This window comes from Aethalodelphis obliquidens, unplaced genomic scaffold, assembly GCF_003676395.1.
Source record: "Aethalodelphis obliquidens isolate GAN/ISIS:26980383/991018 unplaced genomic scaffold, ASM367639v1 scaffold70, whole genome shotgun sequence".
Lineage (NCBI taxonomy): Eukaryota > Metazoa > Chordata > Mammalia > Artiodactyla > Delphinidae > Aethalodelphis > Aethalodelphis obliquidens.
The window spans coordinates 5,112,712-5,126,685 of NW_020838014.1; the positions used below are offsets into that span (position 1 = coordinate 5,112,712).

At 49.3% G+C, this 13,974-nt stretch overlaps 1 protein-coding gene across 1 annotated transcript in view; it reads left to right on the forward strand.

Moving 5' to 3' along the window:
• Positions 1 to 4,004: 4,004 nt before the first annotated feature.
• Positions 4,005 to 13,974, forward strand: part of PTGFRN (prostaglandin F2 receptor inhibitor) — an 85,146-nt gene continuing 75,176 nt past the window's right edge. Inside the window, exon 1 of the mRNA XM_027091127.1 lies at positions 4,005 to 4,314. Within this exon, the coding sequence (XP_026946928.1) occupies positions 4,266 to 4,314 (49 nt within the window). The 5' untranslated portion in view covers positions 4,005 to 4,265. The remainder of the gene's footprint in view (positions 4,315 to 13,974) is intronic.

A 13,974-nucleotide genomic window follows, 5' to 3' on the forward strand; every position in this document is an offset into this window, starting at 1 on the left:
GAATGACTCTCACTCATCAGGAAATGAAGGCTTCCTCTCACCACCCCTCCCTTTTTAACTCTTAATTCCATTCTCTAATTCCATGATTAAATCTTAAATTTCTTTTTGAAATTTAGTAATTACTTAGTAATTACTTTTAGTAATCCCCTGTTTAACTTCAATAGGGGAAATAGACACCTGGAAACAATTCAAGGACAATTTAATGAAATTGATTAGTGTAATGAAATGTTGCCATTGAACACACGCCTTTGCTGGCCATTCTGCTAAAGTAGCATCCAGGTCATCTGGAGAGACACAGAGAGAGACAGAAAGAGAGAGAGAGAGAGAGAGAGAGGGAGTATGGGCTGGTGGAGGTGGCAAAGCTAACACATAAGGTCTGGGTGAATCTTAGGACAATCGGCAAAATCAGCAAATTCATTCCATGGGACCTTTTAACATTTCCATGTTCAACTTTAAACAATGTGATTTTACTGATCTCAGAAGGAAAACCTGTTAGGAGTGAGTCTGTGGGACCCTCATGGAGTTTTCAGGGGTAATGTCTGCAGACAGATCCGTGTAATCAAGAGACAGTAATGGCTGGCTGTTGTGACCAGAGCCTCTGAGGGTCTCTGTGATCTGGTAGGAAACCCGCGGAGGCGGGACTCACCTCCTTGGGGATGGGTGTGGGTCAGAGTTGCTGGAGAGTGAGCCTTCCTGCCCCAGGCAATCTTACAGACTAAGCAAACTGAGAACAGTTCGTTGGGGCAGAAGCCTTACCTGTATAGGGGGTTACTCGCTCTGGCAAATAAATATCTTTCATAATAAAAGTATCATCAGATTCCAGAGTCATGACTTAACAAACTGTGCTGGTCTGCTTCAGGTGCTCTGTTCCTTTAGTTCGAAACATATTTTATCCTTTGGTAGTCAGGGCTATGCAAAGGGTGTGGTGTTATGACCAAGCATCTGGAGTTATTAATTTAGCCTCATTTTCTGCTACAACAACAGCTGTCTTGGGCTGACTTTCATGACACAGTTAACTGCCCACCACCAACAGGCCACCCGTTTTTAGTCCTCAGTCTACTGGCCCTGCCTGGACAGTCTTATTTCTTCTTTCCATTTCAACTAACCACCGTTGTTTCCATGATTGTAAGATGCACCATTAATTTAATAACATCTAGGTGTGGGGAAGGGAGGGGAGAAGAATCACTATCACATTAAATATACAACAGCTATTGTAAGATCACCCCTCCACCTCACAGCTAAAGACCTGTTGATCATTCAAGACTTGGTTCACAGTCATGCCCTCTGAGCTTTTTTGGACAAGCTTCCCCAGGACTGACCACTCCCTTGTGTCACAACTGCAAATGCTGTCACGCCTACTAAGTCAGGATGCACAGACTGTAAGCAGCTCAAGGGCAGGAACTGTTATATTTACCTCTGTATTCCCAGGCTCTAGCCCAGTGCCTAGCATTAATTCATTCTACAAATATGTACTAAAGACCTACCATATGCCAGGCACACACCCAGACTGCACTTTGTTTGTTAAACAGAAGAGTTTTTAGCAAACATCGACTTACATGAGAGATGTAAAATGAGCATGTGACAGTCTCTTCGGCCCTTCCATTATTAGACAGAGATGGGAGCAATGTGTATGTTGTTAGCTTGGGCTGATATAACACATATCATAAACCGGGTGGCTTAAAACAACAGACATTTATGTCTCACAGTTCTGGAGGCTGTGAAGGCCAAGATCAAGGTGCTGGTCCATTTAGTACCTGGTGAGGGAATCTCTTCCTAGTTTGCAGACAGATGCCCTCTTGCTATATCATCACGTAGCATAGGTATAATCTCTCATGTCTCTTCTTATAAGGGCACTAATCCCATGCATGAGGGCCCCATCCTCAGGACCTAATTACTCTCCAAAGTCCCCACTTCCAAACACCATTGGGGATTAGGGCTTCAATATATGAATTTGGGGGGTCCACAGACATTCGGTCCATAGCATGTGCTAAACCAATCGTGACCAAGTGCCAGAATGTGTGCTTCAGACATTAAGCACTGTGCATAGTTAAGAAAGGGAAAGATTTGAGCTTCTGGAGAAGCCAGGCCTTACTCTTCTCTGTAGTTCCAGCATCCCCCAAGGCCTAATATTAGGCTTGCATTTAAGGTTGATGGAATTAAATTGAAAAATTTGCCTGAAAAATTCTATGGGATGGGAAATGGAAAGGAATTGTAGGGTTGGTAAATGGCATGAAAAAAGGCTTGGTGACAAAAATGAATTGAAAAAAAAATTTTTTTGGATTCCCCTGGTGGCGCAGCAGTTAAGAATCCGCAGCGGTTAAGAACCCGCCTCCCAACGCAGGGGACATGGGTTCGATCCCTGGTCCGGGAAGATCCCACATGCCAGCAACTAAGGCCGTGTGCCACAACTACTGAGCCTGCACACCACAACTACTGAAGCCCGTGCGCCTAGAGCCAGTGCTCCGCCAAAGAAGCCACTGCAATGAGAAGCCAGCGCACCTGCACGCATCAGTGAAGACCCCCCAACAAAAATAAAATAAAATAATAAAAAATAAAATTTTTTTATTGTGTTAAAATATATATAACATAGAATCTACCATTTTGACTGTTTTTAAAGTGTACAGTTCAATGGCGTTAAGTACATTCACATTATTGTCCCACCAGGTATGAATTTTTAAGAGTCTCCTGCAGAAGGGTTGATACCTGGCTAAATTTAGGCACTTTTGTTAGTGGAAATAAGAAACACTTGTTAGTGGAAATAATGATTATCAGAGTAAAAGCAATGTTCCTCTCCCCAATTGGGGCAGTTTCCCATTAACATCTGTGATTTGTTTTGCATATATTAATGAAAGGCTGTGGTATTGGGGGGCGGGGGCACCAGTTCTGCTCCCTGTATGTTTGAATTATCCTTGTGAAGTTTTAATCAATGAACACTAATTTTTTTCCCCCAATACTGGGCCTTTTGTATTCAAATCAAAAGCACAAAGCCCCATTATGGGGGGAAAAAAGAATCTTTATTGGCAAACAGTTGTGTCCACTTAAAGCAATAAATAAAAAGTCTAAAGAGTGCATTCCATATGAAGTACTGTAGCTATTAATACACTTGGGTTCCCAGGGTCTGCCCCCCTCCCCCCATGGGTCTATTTGTGGGGAGTGTTAATCAGTGCCATAGGCACCCCTGAGAAGGAAGGAGCTGGGTGAGGAGAGGCGAGGCAGGCCCACCCAGCCTCAGGGCAGTGAGCAGAGCCTGTGAGATCTGGGTTCCGGTCTTGACACTTCGATGTGAATCCCAAGGCAAGGCACCAAACAATACGGCCTCTGCACCTTGGAGGCGAGAATCCGCAGCCTTTAAAGTCCTTTCCTCTCAGGACTTCCCTGGTGGCACAGGGGTTAAGACTCCGATGAAGGGGACCCAGGTTCAGTCCCTGGTGAGGGAACTAGATCCCACATGCATGCCTCAACTAAGAAGCCTGCCTGCTGCAACTAAGACCTGGTGCAACCAAATAAATAACTAAAATAAATAAAGAAATATTTAAAAACAAAGAAAGTCCTTACATCTCTTTCAGTCATATCTGAATAATATTTAGCCAGGTCCAAGCGGCTGGTTGGTGGGGTGCTTAGTTCAGGACAAGTGGGTGAAGGTGCGGGGAGTTAGCTGAGGGAATTGGAGCCCCGCGTGGGTGACTCCAGAGTGGTGGAACGCGGGGTGGCTCGGAATGGAGCTCAAGCGATGGGATTTCCAGATGAGTCTTTCTAAGGCCAACTTTTAAAGGTCGGAGGAAAGTTTGCCGCGGGGCGGGGGCCCCGAGGGGGGAGCTGGGTGGGCTTCGACGTCTCCTCCCCTTTAAGCGGGTGGCCCCGGCCCTGCCTCTGTTACCTGGAGCGGGGAGGGGCTTGGGAAAGTTTGTGTTTGTTGCTGGCAAAGCGCCGGATGGGAGGCGCGGGCGGGCGAGCGCTGCGGTTCCTCCCTCCTGCTTTCGGGAAGCGGTCGGGGCTACACGCTCGGCTCGGCGGGGCGGCCCTGGCGCCCGGCTCCCGGTGCCCGGCCGGCTGGAGGAGGAGGGCGGAGGCGGGCGGGCGGGAGCGGAGCGAGGGGCGCACGTCGGCCCCAGCGCTGGGATTTCTCGGCTCGCGAGGAGAGCGGAGCAGGCGCGCGGCCCAGGCGGAGGAGCGCTGACTCTGGAGCAGCCGGAGCTGGAGGAGGAGGAGGAGGAGAGGCGGCGGGAAAGGAGGAGGAGGGGGAGAGTCGCTCCCGCCCGGCGAGCATGGGGCGCCTGGCGCCGAGGCCTCTGCTGCTGGCGCTCCTGTCGCTGGGTGAGTGCGCGCGGGGCCCGGCGGGGCGCGGGGGGCTCGGCCAGGCGCGGGGGGACCGGTGGGGCGCGGCTGCCGCGCGCGGCCTGGGGCGCCGACGGTGCCGGGGCCACTCCCGGGAGAGCGGGCCGGGATCCGCGGGCGGCGGGGCCCGGCGGGGAGCGGGCGCGAATCGCGCGGGGTGCGAGTCGCCGTGCTCCAGGCCGAGCCTCGCCCGCACATGTGCGGGGGGGGAGTGGCCCCAGGCCGGCTTCCCCGGGCCCTCCCTACCTGTTAGCCTCCCGCGGCCGGCTCACCTTGAACTCCCGGCCCGGAAGGTGCCTGCGGTCCCGGCCCGCGTCCCCGGCTCGGGAGCGGAAATCCGCGGCTTTGATCTGCCCCGCCATGGCCGAGACCGGCCGAACCGCACTCCACACACAGTCCCCCGCGCCGGGCTGCCTTTCCAGGGAAGCGAGAGGATCCGCCAACTTCCTTCTGCGAAGGTCACCGGGTGGCCCCGAGCGCTACAGTAAAAATCGGTGCGCGGGTCCCTCTGTCATGTTAGTTGTGGCTAGCTCTTCTGCCTCAGTCTTCTCCTTCAGCTCCTCTGAAGCTGCCTCGCTGCATATTTGCACACAAAGACCTGGGAACCTTGGCTTCTTCAACTTTTCCTACCTGTTACTTTTTCTCCCTTGCTGTCCCCTGTTTTCCACCCTCTCTCAACCTTGGTGCCTCTTCATTATTTGGCCCAGCGCCCTCCCCCAACCCAAGGAATCTTTGGTGTGATTTTTTTTTTTCCCCTCTCCATCTTCCATTCACCCATACACACAGACACCATCTTCACATCGTATAATATGGTTATATTAATATAACCAAGTAGTTATCAGCCACAGAAATAATCTGCTGATTAAGTGCCCACCATGGATCAGGAAGGCTGACTCTTAAAAGCTTTGCTCTTCCTGAAGCCCTTTGGTCAGTGTCAACCAGAACAGAAGGAATTCTGTGACCTGACCAGGGGTTCTCTTCCACACCGCTAGAGAAGGCAGAGCTGAATCTTTTATAAAGCACATGGTGTGTGGTGTCTGTCCCAGCTGCACCCAGGGTAAATGACTACTCTGCACTTACGGTCAGAGGGTCCCAGTGGAGACCTTCCACAGCCACTCCCGTCCAGCTGGCACCAGGCTCCACACTGTCCCAACTCCCATGACTCCTGCTGCTGGGGGTGGGGGGGCAGGCTTTCTAGCTGCTACTGTGTTTTTTTCCTTCATGTCTGAGGGGTTTTCTGGAACTCCGTCCCTAAAAGAGCTCACCCAGACACATTGCTTTAGCTGCAGCCAGGTGCAGAAAGCTTCCAGATCTTTCACCTAATTTTGTAGCATCTCTTCTGTGGTCCTAGTGCTTTTATTCTCTTCCTTTCACTCTGGGACCCTTGTAAGTTTTCCGTTGGTTGCACACTGCTGGTGGTAGTCCACACCCCGTTGTTACATAATTGGCTGGTGTGTCTGGGTCAAGCAGGGCCACGGCTACTAGTTGCACAGATCGTGCACTGAGTGCACAACTCTAGGAGCTGCTGTTCACTTCGTCCTCTTTGTGAATGGCCCTCCCCAAAGTTGTGCAGTTCACAGCCCCTGTACTAGTTAAGAGGGTGAGGCCAGGTAGAAATTTAAAAGAATGTCCGTGAGTAACTATGGTGAGGGAGAAAAAGGGAGAGGGGGCAAAGAGAGACCAGCAAAAGCAAAAATAGAAGTGGGGAAAGTACAGCTTGGGGAAGTCTCGGAGGTATTCCAGTACATCCTGCCCTGGCTGGACATCTCATGTCAACTACACACAGGCAGTGTGTGTGGTGTCACCAGCCAATGCCTTGTCCCCTAACAGTCCCTGAACTTCATGTTCACCTGATAGCTTGCTGTACCGAATCTCACTTGGTGTGGCTTCCGTGTGACCTCCGGGAGGCCCTCCCTGTGGTACCACTACTCTAGCACTGTACTGATTCCTGAAACCCAATGTGTTGATATGCTAGATCATCTTTGCTCTTGTATTGCAACCTGGGCATGATCTTGCTGTCACTCTCTTTGACCTCTACGTTCACACTGTCGCCCAACTCTGTTCCTTTTCCCATAGTGCAGACTCGCGTCTTCCCTGTCCTTCCTGTATCTAAAGTTACGGTCCTAGCTCGGGTTCTGACAGCTCCCCACACAGATCTGACATCTGTACCTGTTTGACTTCTTCCTCCAGCCTCCCTTCTAAGTTCATCGTTTTCCCGAGGGATCGTTTCTGGAGGTCCCACCTTAGCTCATGAGTCCTTTATGATTTCCTTCTGAGGATGTTCTGCCCCTTGTATTCTCTCCCCTCTAGCCTTCTGTCTGATTCAGATGCTTCATTCTAAGGAACCTGTTTGCTATCCTTTACATAGAATGTATGTGAATCTTCTGGCCTTTCCATTTCTCATGACCTGGGAACGCCTCTCCTGCTTCTCTCCTCTTACCTGTGTATTTCCTTTTCCCCCTAAAACTACTTCCTCCATAAAGCTTCCCTAAATGAGTGTACCTATCACAGTCACAACAGAACCCACTCAGCTTCATAAAGCAGGTTTTCACTTCCATTGCCCATGTCTGACTCATCTCATCCATCCATTTAATACAGCATTTCTTGAATGCCCAGTGTGTCCGTAAGAGTGTCCCGGACAAATGATCAAGACCCAGTGTCTCACTGAGTGGTCAGTGGGGGTGGGCAGACAGTTAATAGAGCAGCCAACTACAAGCCGGAATGAAATACCTGACATACAACCAAGTGCTGGCAGGAAGCAAGGAACAGCATGGTTAATTTTGACTTGGGGTCAGGGTTGACTTTGCTGAAGAGATGACATTTGAGCTGAGCCTTGAGGATAATTAGTATTTTGAAAGAAAGGATGGAAGAGCCTTCCAGGCTCTGGGGAAAGGCATCCAGTGTGGATGAAAGTGCCTGGTTCATTCAAAAAGGGCATGTAAGTTCCATGTAAGTGAAGGTGGGAGGAGGGATACTAGGAGGGCAAACTGGAAAAGTGGGTCTGGGATGGATTCTGAAGGCTATTCTTGCAGTGCTGAAGTCTTCACTATGTGGGTGGGCTTGTTGGCCTGTGGGTGCTGCCACACAGCCTGTGCTTCTCCCATCAGAGCACTTCTTTATCTCTCTGTATATGATTATCTGTTCCTGGTCTAAATCCTCACCCTGATTATATCCCATGGGGCAGGGACCAGGTTGGTATTGTTCACTATAGTATTCCTCTTACTAATCGAGTGTCTGGCACAGAGTCAGGTGTTTCATAAATATTGGCTGACTGAATGAATGCGCGTGTATATCATTTTTCTGTGGGTCATAGGTTGCCATTGAAAATTTGCAGGGTGAGATTGATACAACGTGGTGATGTGTTTGAGGAGGCCAGTCCTAGCGTGGAGCATGAATTAGAGAGGAAGGTATGAAGATTGTGGAGGGGGATGAAGGTTCTCTCTCTCTCTTTTTTTTAAAAAAAATTTATTTATTTATTTGGCTGTGCCGGGCCTTAGTTGCGGCATGTGGGATCTTTGTTGCAGCATGCAGGATCTTTAGTTGCAGCATGTGGGATCTAGTTCCCTGACCAGGGATCGAACCCGGGCCCCCTGCATTGGGAGCGTGGAGTCTTAACCACTGGACCACCAGGGAAGTCACTAAGATACTCTCTTAATGTGTGTCTTTTAAAAAAAATACTTGGAAATCCATCGAAGTAGTTTTTAAACAACAAAAACATTACATCTATGTTTTAAAATCCAAATAACATAGAAGGGTAATGTATTATTGTATTGGGTAGGCTAAATTGCTCTAACAAATGGAATCAAAGAACAGTGGTTCAAACAATGGAAGTGTCTTTCCTAACTCTTCTTGGGGATGTTTCGGATGAAATGGTTGGGTCTGATCACTGTTGCACACAGGCATTCTGGCTCCCAGGCTGATGGGCAGTTCTGCTGTCTTCAGCCCCTAGTTTCTTTTTTTTTTTTCCCCTTAAATTTATTTATTTATTTATGTATGTATGTATGTATGTATGGCTGTGTTGTTTCTGTGCGAGGGCTTTCTCCAGTTGTGGCTCACGGGCCCAGTTGCTCCGTGGCATGTGGGATCTTCCCAGACCAGGGCTCGAACCCGTGTCCCCTGCATTGGCAGGCAGATTCTCAACCACTGCGCCACCAGGGAAGCCCCAGCCCCTAGTTTCTAAGATCACTTGGGTTGTCACCATCGCCCTTCCAGCCCTGTAAAGGGGAAAGAGCATGTAGTCTTCCTGGGCTAAGCCCGGCAGTGGCCTCCATCACTTCTGCACACATTCCATGGCAGAGGATTTAGTCCAGGCCACACTAACTGCAAGGGAAGCCGGGAAATGCAGAGGAATGTGGGAGCCGTGTGCTGGCTACTGTAGAAGAAGAGAAGAACAGATTTGGGGGACAGCTTGCAGTCTCGGTGTCACTTATAAAGGATATAAGGTAAAAGGATGAATGTGCCCACCCTCCCACTGCCCAGGCACAGCCACTCATAGATAAGGTACATGTGTCCGTATACTGATATTTTGTTTGGTCTTTTCTCATAGCTTCTACACAGGGCTCTGCACCTAACAGGCACAGAGTAATAATAGCTGCTATTTATAGTGTGCATACCAAGTGTCAGGCTCTTACGGACATTTTCTTATTGAATTCTCACGGCAACATTTTGAGAAAGGTACTGCTATTTTCTCCATATTACAGATGAGGAAACCGACACCCAGAAAAGTTAAATAACTTGTCCAGAATCATACAGCTACTCCATGGCTGAGCCAGAATTTGATCACAGGACCCAAATTTGGTCTCAACTAAGGAAAGATTGACCGATGTTCACCATCGTCTTATTTTGTGTATCACTCAAGATGAGTTTAGACGAAAAAGTATAATACTGGTTTGAAAGCAGAAGTGCGGTTAAAAAGAGGAAGGTCTGGGGTGAGTGCAGCCCAGGCACGATTCCGGAAGGGAGGGGCAGTGCCAGGATGCACCTCATAGATGTGACAGCTCTGCAACCCCTAAGGCGTCACCACCCCTGCTCTGAGGAAAGGGACCAAATTGCAGCTTCCTCCAGAAAGTGCTGGAGGAGAAAGGCTGGCAGGAGGAACCCCAGTCAATCCATCCAGCGCAACCGTCTTTGAAGTGCTGTGGACTTCAGAGAGTGCTCGGCTCTCATTTTAGCCTTGTTAACAGAATTCCTGTATCTGCCAAGCTGATTAATGCCTGCCCCGGCTGTAATTATTCTTATTAGCCTGCTGAATAGGAACTCTAGTTGTCAGTGATCATTCCTTACAAGGTAGTCGTGCTAGGCGGCATTTATATGTCTATTTTGTTTCTGTGCCGAGCCGCCGAGCTGATTTCTACCCCATAGGTTGAACGTACATTTCCATACTAGTGCAGTGTCTGGCAGTTAAATAAGGTGTGTGCTTGTCTGTCAGCGTGTCTGCGTCTCACTTTATCGAATGAAGTTGGGGGGAGCTGTCAGGGCAGTTCATAGCTATTCTGTTTAATTGCCTTGGTTTCTTAAAGGCAGGGTAGCAAGGCCCTTTGACCCTTCGCTTTGGGAAAATAACTTGAACCGGCAAAAATTCTCTGTAGTTTATCTTCTGGAAAAGGCAAAGCACTGCTGTTGGCACAGTCAGTGCTTTTGAGATCTTGGAATATTTTCCTCCACACCAACTGTAGTCTTTGCGAAGCAACAGAATTAGACCCAGTAGTTAACACTGTCGTGGACCAGCAATGCTATTTCCAGGAGACTAGAGATGCTGGCGCCGTGGGCACATTTGTGTTCTTCAAAGGCTGATTTCTCCACAACACTCCCTGTGTGTTTGTGCAGGATTATGCAGTCACTAAGCAGCCCGATTCAAGTTTAAGTGTGATGTTTGGGGACCTTAATTGCATCCTGCTTTGCACCTTTATAAGTGCCGAATGTGAAAGCATTTGCATCCCTCAGGGTATTTCAGGGGAATGGGGAAACAGTGTTTGGCCACTGTCGCACTGTCTAGGATAAATTTGGCTTAGAACCGTGGAGAACAGAATTGAGCGTAAGGGTTCAAGGCACATTTCAGGATGGGTGCTACCTTGGAATGCTACTGAAATAGAGGCAGTAATGCAGACAGATGGGTCACTTCTCAGACCTTACAAGTGACACCAAGCCAAGAACGTACTAATAATCTTGTTACTTCCTTGTTCTTACTTAGGGCTGGACTGGGCTAGAACCTCCCAGCTTGTGAGCCATGGTAAGGGACCCACATGGGGTTCAGGTGGGTTGTAGGTGTGTCAGAGTTAATTACTGGGTCTCATTCTGTTGCTTCACAAAGACTACAGTTGGTGTGGAGGAAAATATTCCAAGATCTCAAAAGCACTGACTGGGACAACTGACACCCTCAGACCCTGGAGCCCACAGGTCAGAGCAGCCTTGAAACCTGAAGCCCTGTCTACCCTGAGAGCCATACAGCTAGTCCCATTTCCTACGTGTGCTGTGATTGGCTGGAAATCGACAGTTCTGTCTGTCACTTGGGGAACCACAGCCCCTGAACCCCAGCCTGGCCTTAGGATGGGCAGTTTGAAGATGGAAGATGAGAAGCTCAGTGACATGGCGAGTAGCTCATTTTTATTCAGCAAATATTGAGAGAGTGCCTGCAGCTCTGGGCCAAGCATTGTTTTGAGTCCTGGGGATTCTGCGGCGAACAGAGCCAACTCAGATCTGCCCTCCAACGGTGGGACAGGATGCACTAGATGTGTGGTGGATGGTATCCCCGGAAGGTGCAGCACCACCCGGATGATGGAGGCGAGGGTCAAGAGCGAGTTCATGGGAATGCCTGTAGTTGGGGGACAGGAAATGGGAGAGTTCTAGAAGGAGTAGTCACAGGGATGGCAGAAGCACCAGGAGATCACTCTATCAGAAGCCAAGCAGAGATGGATGTAGGTAGATTTGTTAAAGAGGGAATAGTCAAATGCTGCACGAAAACCAGAGAGAGAAAGGGAAGCCTTGGATTTGGAGGCTGTGGAGAGGATGGAAGGGAGAGGTGGAGGGGGATAGGGCAGGAGCTGTGTGCTGAAGGACACATGATTTCTGCAGTGCTCTCAGCCTTTTTAGCCCTGCGAATGGCCGCAGAATCCCCGGACATATCAGCTGGAGGTCATCTATATGTTCCCTTTCATTCTCTGTATACATTTTTGAAAGTTTCCCCCATGTTCTTCTGGGTGTCCTCGTCCACGTTGATTGGTGGAATTAACCTTCTCCCTGACAGCTGCACTGAGGCCTTCAGCTGTCAGTTGGAATCTCCAGCACGGGGACTCCGGGGCAGTTTTATCACCCATCTTTCTCCCATCTTCATCAGCTAAGATTTCAGTAGTTTATATTACAAATAAACCATGACATGTGTGTTTCTAAACTGTTTCTGCTCTTCAAAATCACATATGGAGAGAAAAAATAGGGCTCAGGCTTTGGAATCAGCCCTCCATCTGAGTCCTACCCTTCAGCACCGTGAAACTGGACAGGTTTCTTAACCTCTTGGAACCTCGTTTTCTGCACACGTAAAAAGGGACTGTTACCTCTCTTGCAGGTTTGTCATGAAGATTAAAAATAATGTGTCTAGGAAAATGCGCACATTAAACTTCACGTATGTAAATCCCTCGAACTTTCCTACTCAGAGTGGGGTCTGGGGACTAACACTGTCGGCAGCACCTGGGAAGAATCTCAGGGCCCAGTCCAGTCTGCTGAATCAGAGTCTGTGGTTTAACCATATCCCCAGGGGATTCGAGTGCTAAATTTTGAGAAACGCTTGTCTGGTAGAGTGCTTCACACATGGGTTATGTGGTGGCCTGGGCTTCCTTGGCGAATTTTGAGGCAAAGGCCATGTTTAGAGCGTCAGAACTAGAAGAGAGTGGGACGGGCTGGGCTCTGTGGGAATGTGGTAGGCGGTCAGTTAGCCATGAAGGGTGGGGCTAGCTTAGGTCTGTAGTGGAGGTACTCAGCCTGGTTTCATGACTTTCTTCCACCAGGTTCAGCATCCGGGGAACAAGGCAGGGACGTGGTGTGATCTTGCCGTGAGAGGAGGGGTGCGGGAATCTGTAGAAAGCTCTGACAGCATCATGGAGACAGTTGGCCAAGGAGTCCAGGTGGGACAGGCAGCTGAGAGGCTGGAAGGCCTGGTGAGTCGCAGAAGGTTTGAGGGCCTGGAGGACAGGATGAGGGTAAAAAAGCAGATTCAGAGGCACAAGGGAGTGGGTGGGCCAGAAAGGTAGGAGGTGAGGGTCAAAAGAGGTAACTTCTGAGTCCAGGGTCTTGGAAGTGCCTATCCGAGGGGTAGTAGGCTGGGTGATTAGTAGCCAAAGTTTTCACCTCTCATGTCATTTTCGCCAATTTAACATCTGACTGGGTCTGGCCGAAGGGATTAGGAGACTAAGCAGTGACGTTTTAGAAGCATTAGTCCCAGGTGTTGTAGGGAAAAGGTCTTAACCTGTGACTAGGATGAATGGGAGTTGGGAGCAGGTAGGCCGGGGAGGAGCCAACATGAGGATTATTTCCTCCTTAAGAAATTCCTTCCTGGGACTTTCTGGTGGCACAGTGGTTAAGAACCCGCCTGCCAATGCAGGGGACATGGATTTGATCCCTGATCTGGGAAGATCCCACATGCCGCAGAGCAACTAAGCCCGTGTGCCACAGCTACTGAGCCTGAGCTCTAGAGCCCACGAGCCACAACTGCTCAGCCCGTGTGCCACAACTGCTGAAGCCCTCGCACGTAGAGCCTGTGCTTCACAACAAGAGAAGCCACGGCAATGAGAAGCCCGGGCACCGCAATGAAGGGTAGACCCCACTTGCTGCAGCTAGAGAAAGCCCGCACACAGCAATGAAGACCCAACGACGAAGACCCAACGCAGCCAAAAATAAATAAATTAATAAATTAAAAAAAATTCCTTCCTATCTTTTATATAACACTTATTTGGTGCCAGGCCCTGCATTTTCTATATATTAACTCATTTAGTAGGCTTCATAACCCCATGAGGTAGGTACTGTTAGGACCTCCATTTGATAGAAGAGAAAACTGAGTCATAGAGAGGTGAAGTAACTTGTTCAAAGTCACACAAGTGGTCCAGCTGCTTGGGTTCAAGCCCAGATGGCCTGGTTGCAGAGTCTGGGCTCATAACCACAATACACTAGACTGCTCTCTGTCTTAGTACAGATATTCAAATACATGTTGGAAAACATAGAAAGGGATTGATACAGTTAGTTAAGATGTGATAACATTTGTGTCCTTGTCTTTTAAAACAGGAGGCTGGGATTCTGACCCTTGATCTTCCACTCACTAGTTTTGTGACCTTGAACAAGTTGCTGAATAGCTCTTAGCCTCTGTAAGGTAAGGGGCTGGGCTAGCTGATCCCAAGGCCCCCTTCCATCTCCAGAATTCTTTGAGTTCATGCTGATCCCTGCTGCGGTCCAGATGGGCCGCTTGGTCCAGCCCTGGCTCCTCGCCCATCTTGCCCAGCACTCCTGTGTGCAGCCTGCGCCTTTTGTCTCATCTGCCTGGCACCTCTCTGCAACGGGGCTTTGGTGCCTCTGAGGGCTCTGGGAGCTGTTTGCTGTTCTGTCACTGCAGCAGCAACTACTTCCGCCTCCTAGCCCATCCCGTGTGGTGAAACTGGC